Genomic DNA, 23,179 nt, shown 5'->3' with positions numbered 1-23,179 from the left:
AGTGAAGGGACGTGGGTCCCGCATCCTACAGACTTGACCCCCAGGGAGCTTCAGCAACCAAAGCAGCTGGCGTAGACATTGCTGTGGGAGGGGGTGCACAGGGAGCCCAGAAACATTGCTCAAGGTTGTGCTAGACTGCTGGATCTGGCCTAACACAGGTGGTGACTTGCTGTAGGACAAGGTCCCCTGCATCAGCTTGAGCAGCCACCTCGGCAGGTCAGAGGATTGGACCAAGACAAACTGCTGCGGGAAGACACCATCCAGATCTGAGGCCACAGGGACTATTAGGTGCTCACTCCTGAGGGCAGGGCTGCGGGCAACTCAGGTAGCCTCATCTGCACAAAGCGTGCTCTGGATGAATTGCCAAGTCAACATGGATTTATCGAGGATAAATCACACTTAGTCAATCTCATGACCCTTTCTGATTAAGGGATTGGCTCTGTGGACAAAGGGAGACCAGTGGTTGTCATTTACTTCACCTGAGCAAGGCTATCTATGCAGGATCTCACAGCATCTTTGGAACTAAATTAGAGAGACAGGGACTGGATGGCAGGATTACAACTTGGATGAAAAACAGTCTGGACTGGAGGGCTCAGGGGGTGATGAGTCCAACTGGACATTTGTTATTTAAGTTGCTCGTGCAGGGTTGACAGTATGGGTGATGTTGAACAATAACCTCACGACCCAGATGATGGAACGGAATATACCCTTTTCACACTGGTGGATCACATTTAGTTGGAAACAGTAGTTGATACACAGGAAAGTGGAGCCTCAGTTCAGAGGGACCTCAAGAAGCTGGAGGAATGGGCAGAGAGAAATCTCATGAAGCTTAACTAAGAGAGTCTTCAGCGTTGGACAGAGTAATGCCATGTAGCAGTAGAAGCTGAGGACTGTAAGGTGAAGGAGCAGTTCTGCAGAAAGGGACCTGGGCATCCTGATAGACAGAACAGAAGTTGAACATGAGTCAGCAGCCCACCTTTGTGCAGACTGTGCTTGCACATGGGCTACACCAGGAAAAGTACATGCAGCAGGTCAAAGGAAGTGACTCTTCCTCTGTTGCACTTGAGAAACTGTACCTGGATCACAGAATTATAGAATGGTTTGGGTTGGAAGGAACCTTTAAAGGTCGTCTAGTTCCACCCCCGTGTAATAAGCAGGGACATCTTCAACTAGATCAGGCTTCTCAGAGCCCTGTCTAACCTGACCTTGAACGCTTCCAGTGACGTGGCATCTACCACCTCTCTGGGCAACCTGCGCCAGTGTGTCACCACCCTCATCATAAAAAAATTTGGATATCATGCCCAGTTTTGGTCGCCCGGTACAAGACAGATATAGACATACGCGGGAAGCCCAGCTGAGGAAGATCAAGGTGACTAGTAGGCTGGAACACACGAGAGGCTGAGAGCAGGATTAACTCAGCCTGAAGAAAAGGCTTGGGCAGAGGATCTCCTTGAAGCCTTCAGCTAACTAAAGGAAGAAAGTCCTTGCAGAGAAAACAGAGCCAATTTCTAAGAGGTGCACTGTCAAAGAATGAGAAGCAACAGTCACTAGTTCAACAAGGAGAATTTTCAGTTGGACATAAGGAAAAATAACTTTATAAAGAGAACAGCTAATTGCTGGGACAGGGTACCAAGAGAGATTTTAGAACCTCCATTCTCGGACACTTTCATAGCTCAGTTGGATAGGGTCCCAAAGAAACTAATCTAACTGAAGGTAGGCCTTTTGAGCAGCAGCTTGGACTTGACCACCTCCAGAGGTCTTGTCCAACTTAATTTTTCTGCAGTTCTATGGCTGTACATTGTTAACTCCAGAAAGAGGCTATGATTTCTCATAGACCGTACATGAAAACATTGAAAAAGTGATTATTATGAGAAATTCAATCTAGATATCAATATGTGAACTGAAGTGATGTGAAATCAATAGAATAAAGAGTAAGTACCATTTACAATTCTTCACAGGCAACCTACAACTATTGTTCTATTCTATCCTTAACAGTCATTTATATTTCATTTCTCAGTTTTTAATCTTACATTTTAACAAACTCCTTTTTATAGGCAGACAAGATTATCATACAATCATCTATCTGAAAGTTAGTTCACAACGGAAAACAAAGGGTCAGTGATCCATGCTATGTTCATTGTGCTTCAGTCCAGAGGAAGCGCTCAAATAATACTTTTAAAAAAAAATTTGTACCTGTATTGCAATTTTCTATCCTTTGCATTTAAACCCAGTATGAAGAACCATGTTTCTCCAAGAAAACAGACTTAATTAAAAAAAATTAAAAAGCAATTTAAAAACATTATAGAACAATTCTCTTTAAGCATACTAACTTTTGCTTTTTAACTATCTGTTAAATCAAGTTTATTCATTAAACCCAATGATGTCAGTTCATGACACTAATGAGTACATCAAAGGAAAACATGCTACACATAGAAGTGTGTTCCCACATCATCGACCTCACTTCAACATTACAACCTTCATGTAGACTGAATTTAAGGAAAAGATATGCAAAAAAGAAATACAGGACAATATTATTGTTAGCCAGACACATTAACAAACAGTGATGTTGAAGCATGCAGCCCACTCCAAGCTAACGAGTAGCTCTACTGATGTAAGTGGGGAATGCTGCTGAGTTACCAACCAATACAGTTTTCAGTGCTTTAATCAGTGTGGTTTTTTACAGCCATGAGAAATTATATTTAAAAATGCTCCTTTCCCCCTGCTTATCCTTGAGTTAGTATGAGGACTAGATCCACCTCCACACTGAAGAGATGAGGATGCTAATGCAGCCTTTCCTGTACCACTCAGGCTGGGCGAGTGTGTCCCCTCCCAGCCTCAGCCGTGAGCCTTCCCAGGTTCGGGCCCTCTCTCTGAGCAGCAGAAGGTGTTTCGACCCAGTTGTTGCCACCGCAGGAGATGCTTCCCTTGGCAGAACTGATCTCCAAAGAAATTATGGCAAAGAACCCGCGTCAGGTTTTATACAGTATCCAGTATCACCTATTCCAGACAGGCTGAAAAGTTCTATACCTCACAGGACTAACGTGAAACCAAGTAACAACCAATTACACATCTATTACACAACTTCCCTGCTGTTAAATTCCATCAGGATCCAAAAGATCCGCGAAGATAAGGAGACAGGCTGATGGGAGCTACGGCATGAGCCGTAGTGCTCATTCTGACACTATGCTTGTTCTGACACTATGTCACTATTGGGCAGCTGCTGGATAGATTTTCACTCTAAATCTCTTTCCAGTCCCTGCATAGTCCTTGTTGCAATGACTTCAGAAAACCTAACATTTTAACTGAATGCAAGAGATAAGGTTTTTTTCCCAAATGCTTTTTTTACGTTTGGTTTTATTGCTTCCTTTATGGAACACTGAAGCTGAACATGCTTTCTTCTCCTTTTTTTCTGGAGCCAGAAATTAATTTCACTCTTCAATTCTTTTAAATGTCTTTCTTAAAAAGCTAACACCCTACCTAGATGACTGAACAGCTTTGAAAGAAAAAACACATACCTCTGACTGTCTCTATCCAATACATGCATCATAATATCTTCCCTCAAAAGGGATGTTGCATCAATTCAGTAGCTCACACTAAGGCTTCGATGCTGCTCTACACTTGTTGAAAAAAAACATATCTGCTACAACAGTATCTAGTCCAATACCTCCCACCTTTTCAGACCTATAACCTATCACCACATATATACTCACTGCACAACCCAGTGATGGGAAATACTATGGTCAGGGAAAGCATTTGGGGAACAGTCTTCTCTCCCAAGCAAGGTCACCGGGGGCAGAATGCCGGAGGTGAGAGAACCGTGAGATCTATGCAATGAGTTAAGTTTCAGAGTTTCAAAGACTTTATTTTTTTAAAACTCTTTTTTTAACGGGTCTTTTCCTTGCCTCCGATTTCCATACTCTGCTTCCTTCATGCTCTTTCTCCCCCAGTTCACACTAATCCTCTGTCATAGCCGTAAACACGTATGAAATCAGATATTTTAGACAAAACTGACTCATTTCATAATTTCTTCCACCATTTGTCTCCCTCCAAAAAATTCTCCATCTTTTTCTGGGTCATCTGCTTCACAGAGATCTTCCTATCGTTTTTGAGATACTGGCACTAATTTCTTCCACCATTTGTCTCCCTCCTCAATTGAATAAATTCTCCATCTTTTTCTGGGTCACCTGCTTCACAGAGATCTTCCTATCATTTTTGAGATACTGGCAAATGTCGCTACTATTATCTTCCTTGAAACTTAGTACTTGACTCCTTCACTAACTATCAATCTTTGGTTTTTTAATTTACAAAACAAGCATAATCCGTCTTCCTTTCATCAACAAAAACTCAAAAAGAGTACCCATAATTTACTGGCAAAGAAGCATAATCAAATCCTTGGCATAACTTGGCTAATCTACCATCATCCATTATGCAAAGTATCTTCCCCTTCATTTCGAGCTGCATGCAGTAGGTGTAAACATCCCCCAGCAACACCACTGTCTGCTCATTCCTTGCCTTGAATATCCTGCTACGCTCAGTCTTTCTACAACTTAAGCTGCAGGGAACTGTCTAATTCTAATCAGAAATCTCTACTGTACATTTTATATGACTGGACCAAAAACTCACAAGAGAATTCAGCCTGCAGATAATCAGATAAACTGTGATTTAATTGTCATGGCCACTAAAAACTAATCTTGTAATAGATAACTTAATAGCAGACATGCTTAATGTTTAAGTACATATATATCTTGTCTTCTTTCCCTTTTTCAGGAAATACCACTAAAATGGCAAGAAGGAATGAATCCTCCATCCCTTACATTTTTTAAAATAAGTATTTCAGGTAGAAGAGACAGCTACACAGATGTTTTAACTAATTTAATGTACAGACAACTCAAGAATTTTGGAAAATTAAAACCAATATATTTATCAACATTTACTCAGGGAAAAAAAATAATCCATTTATAGTCACGTCCCGCTGCAACAAAATAAAGCTCTATTCATTCAAAGGAAAAAAGCTGAGCAATCTGATATCAAAGGTATTCAAGGTATGTAAACATAAATTCTACTACCCACCCCCCAAAGACAGAAGCCTGAATCCTCAGTAAAGCAATGCAGCCCAGGCCTGGCACGTTCCTTTTTGTCTGCAGAAGGTACCAAACAATTCAGTAGTTCACTAAAACGCGGACCTACAATCCTACAGCGTATGGGGGAACTGTCTGCAGAAGAAGATTTTGAGCATGGTTTCTCCAAGTAAAATAATGATCGTAACATATGCCATTATTACACTGCTATGTTTTACTTGTCTGTTCTTGTCTATCTCCCCTTTCACTGTACAGAAAAAGTCTTATGCAATATTTTGAGCAGCAAGCTTTTATTCCACCAGTTTCAGATACATTCTTAAAGCTCGTGGTCTTAGGAAAGATATATAATGCAACTATTGTGCAACAAGTGCAATAAACAATCTAATTTTCCTTAACAGATCTCTTAAGACTGCAAATAAAAGCATGGCTACTGTTACTCAAGGAAAAATGCAATCCAAATGGTGACTGTACAGCAATTTTTACAGTAAAGGGTTTATACAAAATAAAAAAAATACAGAAGCAAATTTCTCATTACAGAACACTACCTTCTGAAATCTGCTGAGCAATTCCATTCACTCCAAAGCCCAATCTTCTCAGATTCCAGCAAACCAGCTTCCTATCTGTTTCACCAGGAAAAAGAATTACTCATATCCACAAAAAAAAAAAACAACTATCTACTGCCCCAATTCTGATGGCCTTGATTTAACAATGCTTGAAGGAATTATATAAATCTTATTCAGCTTGCCATCTGAACCTGGTGTTCAGAGTTTTTCTTTGCTTTTCCTTTTTACTTTTTCATGCTTAAGAGCTTATTTATCACTCCTTTGTGACATTTATTTAATTTATTTATTTGCTCTGAAATTTAAAAGGAGCTACGCAAGTTCGTGTACTATTGTGTCCTATCTGACTTTATTTGTGAATGAAATCTAAAATACCTCCTCACAATGCAAACTGAAAACTAAAAAGCAGCACTTCAGTTCTGTCACTATTTTAAAATATTTGTCCTGTCAAAATCATTGAAGTGCTATATGCTTTGCTGTCCTGTACATTAGTATGCAATTTTATCTGGCAAAAGATAGTAGAAAATTATGTTCCTTATATATCAGACAGTTCCAGCCATACTCTTTAGTTTTACTCCACCCCCCAGCGCATTTGGACGTGTAGCCTATAGACTATACAACACTATACTCTAACATGTCCTCTATAACTTATTCTACTCTCAAAATTTCTATAAGTTAAGTGATAAAAGAAAATATGAGTTAGAAACACGGTAAGTGTTGCTGGAGAGTATATTTCACTGCAATAATAAATAAAGGTATACCACATGACTAAGTATTTCTGGACTCTTTCTGGTCCATCAGTTACAAATTAAGTTTACCAAAGGTGCAATGATACTTAAACATTATACCAGCCAATGATCAAAACTACATCGAATTTAAATCATCTTTAAATGAATGACAATGATCACAAAGGTCTCGCCTACCCATATCTGCTTCTTTGTAGGCAGCAGCGAAACAACATAGGAACATTAATCTATTGGAATGCAAATGTTTTGGAAAAAAAGGTCTTCCCAAAAGGTCTTTTGACTTTTGTCCAAAATGCTCTTCCACTTTAGCTTCTGAAGTGAAACAGGACAAAGTACGCACATATTACAGGGCTGAGCAAACTCCGTGACCGTACAAGTGAAAAAATAAATTACAATGTTCTCCACTGAGGATCAACGAGTATCGTAGGAAATAAACAGAATTTGGGATCCTACAACGTTTTACAAGTGTAAATATAGAAATTTCTCTATCCTGAGATAAGGAACATTGAAAACAGCCATGCACACTCCTGGACTGAGACAGTTAAAACCAACAGGACCCCAGCACAGAAAGCCCAGTAATATAAAGGCGTTTGTGAGTCACATCGTACATTTTAACATGACCATTGTCAAAAGAAATAACCATCCTATTCTAAAAAGATCAATCCAACCAAAATAGAAGAAGGAAGGGAAGACATTGATGATTGCATCTGCTTTTCTTAGAAAAACAGAAAGTTTCAATAGCTTCCATTTGCCATGACAGCAGGGCACCCTGACAGCTCAACTACTCATCGCTGTTTCTGTGAAGCACTCAAACAGCTCAAGTACAAGAGAAGCCGCAGAATACACAACAAAGACAAGTTGCAGAATATACAACAAATCACCTTCCTATAATATTCTTCCTTCAAATGCCTTCAGCATTACAACATTTTTTCTTTCCACCTCTCCTACTTCCCTTAGGTTTTTTTTCCCCACCGTGCTTGACCAAGCAATATGATTTTTAAACCACATCGTTCATTGGAGAGCCACTACTGATGCTTGCGGAAGTGTTCAACAGTGGACAATTAGGGCTCTTTCCAATCCAAGAGAACGTGTATTCATAAACATTTTTTTATTTAGGAACACTGTTCTTCAGTGAACATTCAAGATTACTGATTTTGAAAGTCCTTTGACAAAATCATTGCTCTATTAATATCTAGTATTTTGAATCAAACAAGAAAATAACTTTTTTTAAAAAAAAATGTTGTCTCCATCATGCTTGATCCAAAAAGTGTAAATGATTCTAGGACATGCAGTAGATTTAATTTACAAAATAAATACAGTGGCAAAATACTACATAGGTAAACCAGGACTTCGATTTTATTTATTGCTATATATACACACATGCATACACACTGCAACGATACCTTCATCAATGAAAAAGCTGTTCAGAGAGTGGGGAAAAAAGAAAACTACTATAGATGGTAAAGTTAGGATTCTTCCAATTACATGTCAGATATGAAAGTTTACAACTAAGTATGCAAGCATTTATTCTAATTAGCTAGTCTTTCCAGGAAAAGTTACTAACATTTTTACACCTTCACAGCTATATTCAAAAGATTTGACATATAATGATGACTCGTACTTAAATATTATTTGGACAATTCCATATACTGCAGATAAGTACCCACTCAGAACATACTGGAAACGGGGAGGAAATCTTACCTAAGACCATTACAAGTAAGTGCAAAACAGCAGCAGCCTAGAAGGATTACAGGAGGATGGGCGGGGGGGGGGCAATGAAAAAATCTGTCGAAAAAGTGAAGTAAGCTACAAAAAATGTTTCTACCTGAAATTATTTAACTATGCTGCTTAATTATATGTACAATAAGCATAAGTTTCTCTCTAGCTCTGCTGCACGCATACTTAAGACAGGCAAGTTTTCCATTTAAGACAGGGTCACATCCAAACAGAAGAATTAGCTTTTGAGCCAAACGGAAGCCGTGTGTATCAGACCTCAAAACCCGCTTGCCGCAAGCTGAGAAAGCAGAACACATCACAGCTTGGCACACTGTCATTCTTCCTCTTTTCCCTTTTCTCCAAAGTCACCGAATCGCGTAACAACTAAGAAATATTTAAGGCGAGCAAGCAGTAAATTTAAATGTCTATACTTTCCTGTTTGTGTAAATGCATATGGATCTTGGGGTTTTGAAGGAAAAAGAAACATTTGAATGTTGGAAGCATCAGGTATTGGACAAGGCCTGCCAAAAGGTATACTCATGAGTTTTCTGTTTGTGTAATAAGATACGCCATAAATATAGGAAGTATTAAGGGTACAATATGCACAAGAAACTGGTTGGAGGCAAACAAATGGTTCTCTGGGGTAAATGGAAGTTTCTCCGCACTCAGGAAGTGCAGGATATGGGTAAGGAATATTTAACTTGATAAAGTAATACCAAGTTGCCTGGGATTTTACCAACATCCAGCTGAATATGATACAGTTTCTGATTAAAAAAAAAATCCAAACCTGCTGTATCTAAAAACATTCTCTGTTTCTACACATTTGCCCATAACCTTTTTCCTCCTTTCTTACATTTATAAACTTCAGAAGACATCCAAATCAAGTGATTTTGCACAGTAGCTATAATATGCCTCTTGCTGACACAACATTTATAGTCCACATTTACCATGTACAGTTAGGAGCCGGTCATCTCCACAGTCAAATTCAGTCATCTCCACTTGAGTGTCTCAATGCAATAACACCCCCTGAGAATTCCCGCCGTTTATATTTTAATGAGACAAGCCTTTGCATCATCTCAAAAAAAAAACCCAAAAAACCACCAATGAAATCGATACACCCTGGTCTAGAGGTGCCTCAAATAGATTTAGAAGATGTCATGTTACCTATTAAATGTCTGCTTCTGACAAATCCAGTCTGGTCTTAAAGACAACAGAAGAGTGCCTTTGGGTTTCATTATTTTTTTTAAAGGATAGTACTAACCTGGCAAAAGAATTTTTGACAATGAGAGGCTTTTATCTCAAACCCACAGGCCTAACAAGCTCATCTCATGACTTTCAAAATCCAAATAACAACATTTTAAAATTATAATCCACTTTTTTTTAAAAAAAAAAAAAAATCTCCTGGAATTGGTTAGCTGCTGCCTAATGTGATTCCAGAGCCTGTCTTTTGGTATACAAATACCACCCTACCTTCTACTGCAGAGCTGCGATCTTCTACTGCAGAGCTGCGATATCCAAGTTCAAAAGCAGTTTGAATAGACATCTTCAAGTAATAGGCTAAAATATCAGAAGCCTTACTTTCCAAACCTGAAATTAATGTTGGAAAGTAACATTTTCTCTTTGCTAGACTAATCAGTCTGCAGCACTCAATGTGGAAAAAAAAAACAGCCAATTGTACAAATCGTACTTAACTTAGAATATTTCTACATAATAGAGAAGAAAAATTATCTTTCTTGTTTAAATGTTATGAATCTATTTCATCCTTCTTCCCCCTGAAGCTTATATTAAAATATCACTTCCACATTTGGATTTGGTTTTTATACTTCAAATGAAAAAGCCAGACTTTCACCACAAAATATTCATTAAGTGTAACTGCTATTATATAAGCATAACATTATGCAAAGCTATTACCTGCACATGGTAATGCTACAGACATATCCAAGCCTGAAGGCTTTGGTTTTACACTCTTCTGAAAAGTATGTTCAAGGGGTTTAACTACATCTTGGGCACACTCAGGAGCACAGTCTGAAGTTACTTTTTAATTCAATAACAAAAATCTCACATTCATTACAAAAACAGACCTACTCACCTCTGGAATATGAAAGAGCCTCTCAAATACGATTCTTACAAAATAATGTTACACATTCTATGAAGGACATATTCACTCCATTATATCACCTGCGGCTCCTGTGTTCAAGAAGTAGTGTTGGTACCCTCTTCTCTTCTGCAGCCTCAACACCAGCCCCGTGATTTGCCAGGTAGCATCATCTGGCACAGGGAACCCATGACCAGAGGGAAGCTAAAGGACAGAGGGAAAGGAGCAGCTGCAGATTCTCCCATCCCTAGCAGAGCCCTCTACTTAAAAAAGTCCACAGAGGGCTGAATACAGTTTCTCCAGCTCCTAATCAACATATTTTTGCCTTCTGAACAGAAATCTTCACTTTAAAGATTAAAACAAAACCTAACAACTAACATGGTCTGTTGTATCCGCTTAAGAGTACTGCATTTCTGTTGCTACTACTGGTTTACAACCCGTATTGATGCCACTAGTCAATACAATTTTCACAAGGTCACCCTCACCCTGATGATCTTAAAATCTTACCTTACAAGTATTGAAAACCCAAAACGACTCTCAACACGATGAATAACCACCAGATTGACAGTACCGAGCCCTCAGTTCCTGTTCGTTAACTGAATATGAAGGCTCCTTGGGTAGCCCTGCTGCCAGCTCCCCCTGGGAGCACACAGCCATCCTCACCGCGCGGCTGCCGAGACACTCACAGTTTGCAGCAGGTACCTTATAGTAATCAGCACTGACCCCCTTTCCACAGACAACTCAAGGAGCAAAGAAATAAATAGTACAAGCAACAGACTGCAGCACTTTTAAATCCTGCTACAAGCATCACTCGAGAGTTTAGCATGCATTAATATTAATCAGCCCTTCGATGGCACCAACCTTATTTCTGCTGTAGTAGCTGTAGCAACAAATGAACAACTTGCAAAATGACAAAATTGTTCAAATCTGCCATCAAGTAAGAGTTTATACTGAACTCATAGACAGGTATGAACAGTTTAATTCATCACATTAACATAAACTCATCATGTTAATAATTTTAGTTTTAATGAAAATATCTCAAAATTGTTACATAACACTGGCTGTTGAAACGTTTAACTAGCTCTTAGTATTACATGAGAACTAACTTTTAGGCACTGCCTTGGTTTATTTGAGATTCTATATTTCAAATATAAACAGGCTACCCTTCCTCCTTTTAGTTATTACAGACTCAAGTCAGTAAAATTAAGGTTCTTACAGTCTGTTTATCTAGGTATCGACTACAGCCAAAGCAACGATACTCAAAATTACTTCCATACTGCTGATATTTTTATTACACAGGGATAGCTAATGAATCCTAAACTAATGACAGATCTTAACCAAAACCCATGTTCGTACACTCACCATCTAAAAGAGAAATATGCTCTCTCAAGATCAAGAAGAAAATCCTCCTAGGAATCTGCTGAATCACTGCACCTCCCTGAATCATATTCCCCATAGCGAACAGGACTTTAGACTCCTCTCTTTAATTAGTCTCACTAATTTTAATAGAGTTACTGAAGAACGACATCATACTTTCAGTGATGATAAGTGCTAAACTAAAAGAAAAGAAAAAAATAATGAATATATAAAAAGCTTTCTGGAGCAACGGGATGAAAAAAACATCAGTGCTGGAATATTTCCTCCCCAGTCTATTATCTGGTTCAAAGAAACCAGGCAGACATGTTTCCCCTACTGTGCGTGGTATTATGAACTGGCAATTATTTTCTTTCCACATTAGCCACTCCCCTCTTAATGAAAACAAAATCAATTAAGTATCTTTGAAAATAAATCCTCCTGACTGCTATGGCTAAGGGGTACTGTTTTATACTTGATCCCTTGTAGATCATTTTTCCTCTACTCAAATTGTTGATGATTAAGTACCCCTAGCAGGAAAGTCCATTTTACACAGCACAACAGTCGATAAGAGAAACCACACTAAGGGCATTTTTCATCTGCCAGGTTCTGCTTAAGAAGACTTAACCAGCCCAAAAAAATCTCAGAATTTCATTTGCTGTCCCTGTTCGTAACATTCAATAATCTCGCAGCTCTCAGATGATTCTGAATTAGCATAAAATATGTTTGGAATCAAGGAAAAGGAAAAATGAGGCCTCATAACTGTTTAAGGCCAACTTATTGCATAAAATGAATCAACCACAATCAACTTTTCTGTAAAATTAAGACCTTGAGGCTTCTGTTTATAATGCAATGTTCAGATAGCTTCACAGTTATAAGTGTTATTTGCAAGACATTCCAGAATAAAATCTAAAATCAAGTATCTAACAACAAGATCAAGGTTAGGTAAATCCATTTTGAGTTCCTGCAGTCAGAGAGAGCACACTAAGAAGCTAATTTAATTATATGGTGTGGGCTTTTTCCTTACCAGAACAATACAACCACATGGACATAAGAACAACAGTAATTGAGGCACAGGGTAACGAGTTATGACACATCAGCTATACAACAGCAACTGACTACATGAATATTCTTAATCCATTGTAACGTGAATTAAAACACCTTAGCTTACATCTCAGTGAAAGAATTTCAAACTAACACATTTCACTTCAGATTTGGAAGAAGTCGCAAACACACACAGAGATATATATCACAGTTCAGTCTATGATGATAACTTACTGAGCTGTAATAACTAGTTATCAATTAAATCAATCAGCAAGCATTGTATGAAATATTAACTATGTAAAGTGGAAATGTCCGTCTCGCTTTGCTTCACTCATCTTTTTTATTTCATGCTTCAACAACTTTGTTAGTTCTGATTATTCGAATCCATAAAATATTTTTTCCTTCAAATCTTCTCTATGGTGCATGCAACTACAGCATAAGAATGCACAGCAAACATTCTGCATGTCCAACATATCCCTGAGAAGCAGAGACACATTAATATCATTCTGCATATAAGGAAGAAACATTAAGCTCTAGATTTTCACTTTTACATTAATTTTAATTTATTTGTAAAGGCAGCCACATTATTTTAATTTCTTGTGTAATGGACACACATGAAGTATATAAAGTATATAAGGAAGAAGTTTTTCACTTTGAGGGTGGTGAGGCACTGGCACAGGTTGCCCAGAGAGGTTGTTGAGACCCCGTCCCTGGAGGTGTTCAAGGCCAGGCTGGACGTGGCCCTGGGCAACCTGATCTGGTGGGATGTGTCCCTGCCCACAGCAGGGGGGTTGGAACTCGATGATCTTTAAGGTCCTTTCCAACCTAAACCATTCTATGATTCTACGATTCTATGATATCAAACCATAATGAACATAAACACTTAATTATTATGTAAACACCAGTAACAAAGTGAAAAAACTAAAATGCACTCTTCATTTGCTTTGAAGAGTAAGTAAATTATGATCAAGTAAGAAATTGAGACAGCCTATACAGAAATATATGCAATAACTGTATAATGATAATATCTAATAATATCAAGCAATATTTTTATGTTTTAAAGGTACAATTAAAATGAACCCCACATTATACAATCTTCAATAAAAGAAGGAAAAAAGTTTGGAGTTCTTAAAGATGTCATTAGTAACAACTAGGGATTCAATAAAGCTCAACACTGTGCAGTTCTTTAAAGGTTCAGAAGTCAATGTTACTACTGCTTACATAAGTTTAAGAAGCTATCTAATGTGGGATCTGATATGCCAGAACATAATTAACATAAATCAATTCTCTACCTCTAATTCAATAAACTACCGCTACCAAATGGTCAGCCTTCCACGCTTTCCTGAGGGTCACGGGACTCTCATTTGGGATTTCCTGGCTACAAATACACACCCGTGTGCTATGTGGTACACGAGCAACAAATCTAATACAACTGGGATACATATCAGACCGACTGTACATGACTGGCATTTACACACATGCAGTAAGTGCAGTCTGTCCCAGACAGACTATACAATTTCAGAGCAACAAGCTTAGTATAACCCAATCTGTCTGATTCACTGAGTATGGAGTTTTTGCCCAAGACCTGTGGGCATCAAACAATCCCAGACAAACGGCTGATTTCCTATGGCGGAAATTCCAGATGACAAAAGGAAAGATGTCCAGATAACACCCCGATATATGGCAGCTAAACCTCTGCATTGGTCAGTTTACAGTTTGAGAAACAGTTGCTAACAGTTTGAGAAATGGAAATTCATGGTCACTAGATCCACATATCCTCCGTGTGAAAACACACTTTTGTAACATAAAAAGAGTTAAAGTTTTTGCTATTCAGCTCTTCTAGCAGTGATAATACAGCAGCAGGGTGAAATATTCAGGTTTAATTCAAAGCTGAAAATTCCAGAGGGGGGAAAAAAAAAAAAAAAAAAGAGATTTGAAATCTCTCCTGTATTATGTCAATGATGGACAATCATTTCAGATTAACTGCAAGCTGGTTTGTGGTTGGTTTGATTGGGATTTTTGGGGAAGGGGTGTGTGTGTGTTAGGTGTTTTAGTTTTAAGCATACAGTAACACCTGCTGAAGTACGTAATTATATTAGTAACAAATGAAGTGTATATAGTAAATTCCCCAGAGTTTAAAGACATTATGACCTACCATTCCCAGAAGCCTCTCTGGCTATTTTTTTTTAAATAGGCCATGTGGAACAAAAGTGCTAACTACCTTGCAAACTTTGCTAGACGCAATCAGAAAATCCGTAGAAACAGTAATAACTGAATAAGAGATTAAAAAAGATCCACTTTTAAAAACGAAATCTTCAGAGTGATAAATCTATTTAATTGACTTCTTTGAGGAAACAATGAGGAACTGAGATTCATTGGCAGGAGGCCATGAATCAAAAAAATATTCTGAAATTCCTATCCTTTTTCTTATCATCTCCATCTCTCTCAAGTCACATCTACAGACAAGTTCGAAGCAGGAAGAATACTACATTTCTAATAAATCTCTTTGTCCTCTGTGATCCCAAAGCAAAAGGACGATGAATACATTTCTATTTTTTACACGCTCATCACCTAAAACTAAGCTGCTGAATCATTATATCATCATCGTATTATTAGCTGAGTAGTATATTATTATATAGCATATTATGATATCAGTTATTATTACACTATTGTCTTAATCTATTTGGAACCAAAGGCGTTCTTGTAATTTGGAAAGGTGCTAAGTGTCCAAGTAGCAATTGATATTCACCAAAGACCCCTCTGATAGGGATGTTGTGTCCTCGACTTTTTCCTTATTTTACAAGATAAATTAACCCTTTCATATAAACATGGGAGATTTGTGCTTTTACAAAAACAACTGAATAACAACAGGTGTAGAACTGCCTGTATCCTATTGTCTAGCACAAATTCGGGTATTTTGAAGAGTCAGTAAAAAGCACTTACCACACCGATTCCTTCAAAAGCAAATATTGCAGTCCCAAAAAACAATGGGTATTTCTTCCAGCCAACCACAGGAGGCAGTTGTCGCGGATCTACTATATCCTGAAGAAAACAAAGCAAAACAGTGCTATGTAAAGTGCATCAGCTGTTTATGCAATTTTGGCTGATTTTTTATGCTATAGGAAAGAAAACTCAGTGCGTGTTGGCAGTGGTGCATACTTTGCTATATACAGTCCCCGGTTTTCCTCCCAAACTAAGTCCTTTACACAAATTTATAGCCACCTTCCCACCCTAACACAGACACTTGTAGATAATATTTATTCTAGGTTCATATTACTGACACTAGAAAATTTCACCTTTAAAGTATCACACTGGTGCACATGAGCGAGCATCAATTAAAACAAAATGGAAAGCTCACACCTCAAGCTTAATCTTCTGCAAACTTACGCTATTCTCAGAGTATTGCATTTTCTAATCTGCTTTCATACTGCACAAACATTCTTCATAACCATAAGGGGCAGTAAAAGAAAATCTTTTTAATACAAACTGAGTTCCTGCAGAACGATCAATTTCTCTCTATCTCCCCCAGTCTCTTCTATGTAAGTTCTCTCCCTCCTCACCCAGCCAATACCTCTTACTGGCTTTTCTGCCTTCCTCCACATCCTCTGCTTCCCACTCATTTCATACACTTATGTGAAAGCTTTCTCAAACAATACTGGCACTCAACTTATCTACACCGTGTGTGCAACAGTGTCTAGCACTTATCCCTTTTAAAAACCTTAAGAAAGAAAAATGTTTCTAGATATGATATTTTTTCAGCCATCAGTTAAATTTGTTCCATTATAAAATGCCTCCAAATATGAAAAACAGCAGCAACCCAGAAAATGCAGCAACTATTCAGCTTCTGAAGGATGAAACTCTGCAATATGTATTCCTTCAAGGGTAAGTCTTACATTTTTCCTGATTGTACTGGAGAAACACTAGAAAGAAACGTTGCTGTTGAAACTGTTTTTCTTCTGCAACAAAAAGATTGACCACAGATTAAAACCTTGCAAGTTCTGTGTGCAGCCCATAAAAATTCACATATTCTTCCACTGAAGGACTCCAAGTTGTTACAATACATATTTTTATTATCTTAAGTGCAGCAATATTATCCTTTCTTTCAAAAGTATTATAACAGTCTGTCTTTACAGCACGTCTCAAGTATTAAGGCACCTCCTTAAATTAAGATGCCTCAATAAAATACAAGATAATTCTGCCTTTCAGAAACTGTCAGTCAGTATATATCTATCAAAGACCAACTGCCACATGTAATGAATACAACTTGCCACACTGGAAAAAAAAAAAAGATAATAAACTTTTTTATACTCACTCTAACAATATACTGGTAAATGATCACCAGGCTGACAGCCATGGACAGATTGGCAAGCAAGGAAAGCAAGGACAGGCTCTTAAGGTCACGAATAAAGACCAGGAGGATCAGGAATGGCAGGAAACACAGCATGTATATTCGTAAATCAGTACTCCTTTTCTCAGAACTGCTGGTGGCACTGACATTTATGGGAGCAGTCTTGTTTTCCAAGAATCCTTCATGGACCTGCAGGAAAAAAAGAGAAAACTGTTAAACAGTGGTAGCACTGAGTCTCTCTACATGGTCACACTGCTGTTTTTCTAGAGGGGAATTTGTCCTTCTGCTTCCCCCGCTGAGTTTCAGGACACCTGTACTCTCAGTACAGAGGGGAAGACAGGGCGCTTTCAGCAAGTGTTTCATCCTTAAGATAAATGACAAAATCAGGACCTCAAAGACCTAAAAGCGTCTTTATCCCACCGCTGACTAAAGAGGAAACCCACATGAGCAGCTTAGATCAGATCCCTTTCAGAAAGGGAGAGTTTGGTAAAATGAATGCAAGCCAGATGGATCTGGGCCTAAATATTAGTGTTTGGATTTTTGTAAGGAGAGTAAGGAGAATTTAGATGACCAACTCCTGTCATACTTGAGTTCAGTGCCTAATAACCTTACACCTTTTCCATCTACATCACAGCAGCATTCATACAAAATAATGTTAGAATATGAACCTGCCCGTCTTTATTTTAATTCAGATTATCTTAATTTCACTCTTTTATTAATCAATGTTAACTCAACTTAAAAAAAAAATGAGCTCTGCAAGAGTTGAGAGTCCTGTATCCATTACATTGATATAAATTCATGCCTATAGATAAACAGTAGCACATGATGCGAAAGTGTATGAGGGTTTTTCTATATAACATTACAATAATTGCTTATGGTGCAACTCTGAAGACTGAGTTTGGGACTATTCACAACTTTCATTGCATCTTTTGCAAAAATGTTAATGTGGCCATAACTGCCAAAATTTGTTTTGTGGAAACATATTCTGCGCTATGTGCAGACCACAATCAAAACATCAGGAGCTGGTGGTTATTCTGCTTACTGCAAAATAGTAACAGTTCAAATACATTTGTTTTAAATCTTGTCATGGCTTTTCCCTAGGAGCGTATCCTTTCCCTTTCCTTTCCATTGCATTCGCCATCTTACAAATCAGCGTATGACTGTGCCTGCAGCTTGAGGAGTATGAAGAGATACTTCGACAGTAAAAATAAAAATTAGTTCCTTATAGCACAGTGAAACTTAAACAAAAATGGGAAATGCAAAACAACCAAAGACAATACTCTGAATCCTAAGTACTATCAGACAACCAGCTACTATAGCCACAGTTGTAATGTAAAACTGAACTCAGAGGAAGCCTCTATAACCCTACAATCCCAGGAAGTGTATAAGTGTAGTAATGCTTAAATATTACCATCCTTATTATCATCGCATAGTTCACAGGCATGGTCCCAAGACTAATTTATGGGCAATTCTTTCAACATGGTTTGCTCTTTAAGGTATCCGCTATTATCTGTGCAAGTGAACTAATAACTTCGCAGATTTTGCCTCAAAAATCCCAAAACATCAAGCTGTTACCATAAAAGAGTCAAGTATTAATAATACCATATAAGTTTATACGTACCCATGGCAATCCTAAACAAAGATGATCACAGGACTGGAGCACCTCTCTTATGATAAAAGGCTGACAGACCCAGGTCTGTTTAGCCTGGAGAAGAGAAGACTGAGAAGGGATCTCATCGGTGCTTATCAATATCTAAAGAGCGGGTGTCAAGAGGATAGGGCCAGACTCTTTTCAGTGGGTAAAGGGCACAAGCTGGAACACAGGAAATTCCATCTCAACACAAGGAAAAACTTCTTTACTCTGCGGGTGGCAGAGCACTGGCACAGGCTGCCCAGAGAGGCTGTGGAGTCTCCTTCTCTGGAGGTACTCAAAACCCACCTGGATGCATTCTTGTGCAACCTGTTGTAGGTGACCCTGCTCTGGCAGTGGGGTTGGATTAGATGATCTCCAGAGGTCCCTTCCAACCCTTACCACTCTGTGATTACCAGTACCTAATGGCATCTATTTTATTTTACAGGACACTGTAACTCAAGGCCATTAATTTTTGACCTTGAGGAAGAGGATGAAGGGAAGAAAAGAGGACAGCCTGGAGATATGGTAGGCAATCAAGGATTCATTGGGACTGTGAGGCTTTCACGAAGCAGAGGGAGTTACCTGATAAAGTAAACCCAAATTTATGTTAACCAAGCCATTCAGATTGGCAAGTTTGCCAAAACTCACACTTTACAAGTCTATGAGAAAAAAATAATTCACAATTCACTTTATTTCCACTGTTTCAAACAATCCTCAAACTCAGGATGACAGAATTAACTTTAAATTATTTTCTCTGTAACAAAAAGCACTACACAGATTTTTTCATTATGAAAAAGGGAAAAATAAAAGGTACAATTCTGCAACCACACGTTTTCCAGAAATCTGGCTTTAAATGAAAACAGAGGACAGCAGTCGTTCCAGAAACACTGGTGGTTTCCACCTTGCAAGAATCTTAAGTGTCACTTACAAGACATTTAATATCTGTTAATTTTCATTAAGATAACATTTTTAGAAAGCTACAAAGAAGAGCTAAATACATTCAGAAGTGAGTTCCAGTGAATTCCCGCAGCTACAATAACTCCACTTTGCCAAGCAATACGTCAAACACTTAGCCAAATTACTTCCCTAATGCCACATGAAGTAAAGCTCTCTATAGAGCCTTCCCGCTTTCCCACCATACTTAAAATCGAAATACAAAGCAAGTACTTTAACAGCCTTTCACTTTAGCAACAGTCTCATGTGTTTACTTGCTGCATGCATTCACAGGTAGCCAGAGCTGGTCTGCGCGCAAGGGCACATATGAGGGTATTCTAAGAATTACAGTGTGATTTGAGCATGTAAGTCCCCTTGAAAACCTCAGGTACAATAAACATTTAATCTAAAATGCCTTCCATTTATATAAATGTCTGCAAGCCTGATGAGCTGTTTAAAAATAATAATAAATTATTCCTAAACAAATAACTACAGGCAGGATACAGTTTAGGTTCTACAATACATTTTTAAGATATCGCAGTATAAACCAGTTTCTACTCAAATCGTTTCAAGCATTCAACCACTTCAGTTGTCTCTTAAGACAAGGACATTCTGTTTTTACACACAAACCTCTATAAAAAGTTCTGAAAATCAGAATTTTTGTTTTATTTTTTTTATTAACACCACCAAATTCCACCTAGGCATTCAACCAGAGTTTACGGGTTAATATGGCTGGAAATGTAGTATACAATATTCTATATAATTCTATTCAAGATTAGGTCTGCCGTGATCAGCTACTTTGATGATAGGCTCAAGATGTGATCACATTTCCATGTTGTGTTAGGGAAGTATTCATACAGAATAGTCTTTATCATTCTCTGCCTTTTATTTTCACAAAAATATGAGCAAAGCACAGAACATACTACAGCTGCACACAAACTCTCCACAACCATCATCAGATGAATGAATATTGATGCAGAATCAGCAAAACACAGGCAGCTAAAATTACGAGACTGTGACTCCCTCACCCTAGCTCCCCACCTCCCATTTGCACATTTCAGATACGAGTTATATTCCTACAATAAACCACAACACTGTAGTCTGCTTTACAATACTGAAAGCACGTACGCCGTTCCCCGCACCCTTCCCTGCCCCAGCATTCACCAGAGGAAGAACACAGAGGCCATGACTTGCAGGAGCCTGAATCAGATCCTGTCCTTGAAAAGTAGTTTAAAGAAAGAAGTCAGGGCAAAGATACTCTAGCTGGGAGGGGAAAAAAATAAATAATAAATTAAATTCTGAACCTGCTCAGCACAGATATTAATAGTTTGAGTAAACTAGATGTAAGGTCTCCCCAGAGTCTTCTCTTCTCCAGGCTAAACAAACCCAACTCTCAGCCTGTCTTCATAGGAGAGGTGCTTCAGCCCTCTGATCATCTTCGTGGCCCTCCTTTGGACCTGCTCCAACAGGTCCATGTCCTTCTTGTGTTGGGGGCCCCAGAGCTGGATGTAGTACTCCAGGTGGGTCTTGTGAATGCTGAACAGAGGAGAGAGGCTGACTGTCTTGTAATTCTCCAAATTATTCTTCTGCTCTTTTACGAAGATAAGTACATATGCCTTTCCTTGGTTGTCAGGGACCTCCCCAACTCTGTAAGTCTTTCAAAGACTTTAGGTTTCTCCCAGCACTCTCACATACAGCCCATCTGGTCCCAGACTCACTTCTTTCTCTTTGTCTTCAGAGCACAACAGTGACAGGCTTCGACACTATAAAGCGCTCTCTGCCCATCTTTGGAGAGTATAAATACTATCTTCCCATCTTTGTTTGTGTGGTCACAGCTGTCATTGTATGAAGGTATTTTATAACTCTGCTCAGCAAATTGAACAAACCTTATTTATTTGTTATAATCCTCACCCTAGGGAGATCTGACCAACCCCAGAAGATTATTCTGCTGTAAGTCTTTAGATAAATAAAAAGAGAAAATCAGAGCCCTACATGAAACAGCCCTGTTTCCTGAAGCCTATCCTATGGAGGATTACAGCTTGTACAGAGAAAAAAAACCATATGAAATGGTTAGTTAAGTTCCACTTATCCCCTAATAAATGCTGAAACAGCACACACTTATCCCAGGCAGAGTATTTTAAAGATCAGCTTGCCATCAGATGAAGAGGTTACTGTAAGCTATAACACTGCTAAAGACAGCAGTATTCTCTGAGTGAGGAGGGGGTTTCTGAAATTTAGTCTCCACTATTACTTGCATACAGCAAAGTGTGAAGCCCATGACTTCAAAATTAATATTTCAATTTATTAAAGATAAAAAAAATTGAAAGTTTCAGTTCAAATGTTGACTGTCAAGCTGTTTTCATTGTGTCCATTATAGACAGGTTTTTGCATTACTAAAATACTTCGGGGGTGAATTTTATGTACACATACACACACATGCACGTACCATGTAACTGATACCATGGACACAGTAATACTGATATAAAAGCACAGGAGGACAGTTTCTTCCCTTTTGTAGATATATATATACCTTTAAATCAACTTCATATAAATAAAGCAGCTTTGATAGCGATTCTATAGGGATCCTATACATTGACTCAGAAGAGGCACACCAGATAAAATCCAGCAAAAGTTAATCTTGTGGGAGAGGTAAAAAAACAGGCAAGAGTGACTGATGGGTGGAAGGAAACTCAGTTGGAAAGCAAAATGCAAAATCTGTAAGAAGTAAGGATCGCTATTCTCCCCATTAGAGTGGAGCAAGTGGCTGTGGGAGACTTGACAGTAAAGAGCAGCAGAGGAAAACTCTAATGAAGATGAGATTAAGTATAATCTCAAACAAATAAGTATATTTTTTCAGGTGCAGGCTAACATTATCATCATTTTGAAAGTGTTTTACTACATTATTTTTTTTTAAATAGTCAGTTAACACTTAAAACTGTTCTAACAAGTAACAAAATACAAAGCAGGAGGACTTTTTTTTTAAAAAAAAACACTCATACGCTGTTTAACTCAGTGCAAGTTTACTGCTGATTGTGTTAGGATAGACTATGACTCACTATCTGTCTAACGTAGTCTCCTAAATATTTAAATTAATATAATCTCAAAATCCTATTCTGGACAGCAATCACTTTCAATCTTCTGCTGCTCTCTGCTAGTGCATCGCTGCATATGGCAGTCATGCTGGGCCAGGAACAGCAAACATTCTTTTTCCTAAACAAAGCAACATCATCTGAAATATCATCAGAATATCAGCCAATTTAGACAAATCTTTTCACTTATCCATCCAATGGACCTGTTATTGAAATAGGCATACATACATAGTCTTTTGTGGATGTCACAGAGCCCAGTGAATATTGTTCAACTTCCACTTTGAACACACATTATCTGCATTTTGTTCTGCATTTATCATGACCATACCTGCGAGTTCCACAAACACTTCCCTAAACCACATGAGGAAATATCACTATGGTTTTAGAAAGGAAGTACACAGCCACTGAAATCACTAGGTATTCTGACTACGAAGGCTAGCGATGTCCCCAGCCACAAGGTGGCTTCACCAGAAGTCACTTCAGTTATTCAAGCATTAACTTACATGACGGTGTGATGCTTGAAACAGCTTTCTTTACAGGAGTGCTTCACGTAATGTCTCATTTACATATCCCAAGCATAGCAT

General features: G+C 38.3%; 1 protein-coding gene across 1 annotated transcript in view; it reads right to left on the bottom strand.

The window, feature by feature from the left end:
• SLC36A4 (solute carrier family 36 (proton/amino acid symporter), member 4) overlaps positions 1-23,179 on the bottom strand; it is a 96,484-nt gene that overhangs the window by 63,484 nt on the left and 9,821 nt on the right. Inside the window, exons 6-7 of the mRNA XM_009881181.1 lie at positions 16,905-17,129; positions 15,536-15,634 (exon numbers count right to left, since the gene is read on the bottom strand). Coding sequence (XP_009879483.1) covers positions 15,536-15,634; positions 16,905-17,129 — 324 coding nt within the window. The remainder of the gene's footprint in view (positions 1-15,535; positions 15,635-16,904; positions 17,130-23,179) is intronic.

The sequence above is a fragment of the Charadrius vociferus genome, unplaced genomic scaffold, assembly GCF_000708025.1.
Source record: "Charadrius vociferus isolate BGI_N301 unplaced genomic scaffold, ASM70802v2 scaffold1, whole genome shotgun sequence".
NCBI classification, from domain to species: domain Eukaryota; kingdom Metazoa; phylum Chordata; class Aves; order Charadriiformes; family Charadriidae; genus Charadrius; species Charadrius vociferus.
This window is presented reverse-complemented; position numbering and strand designations above follow the sequence as displayed.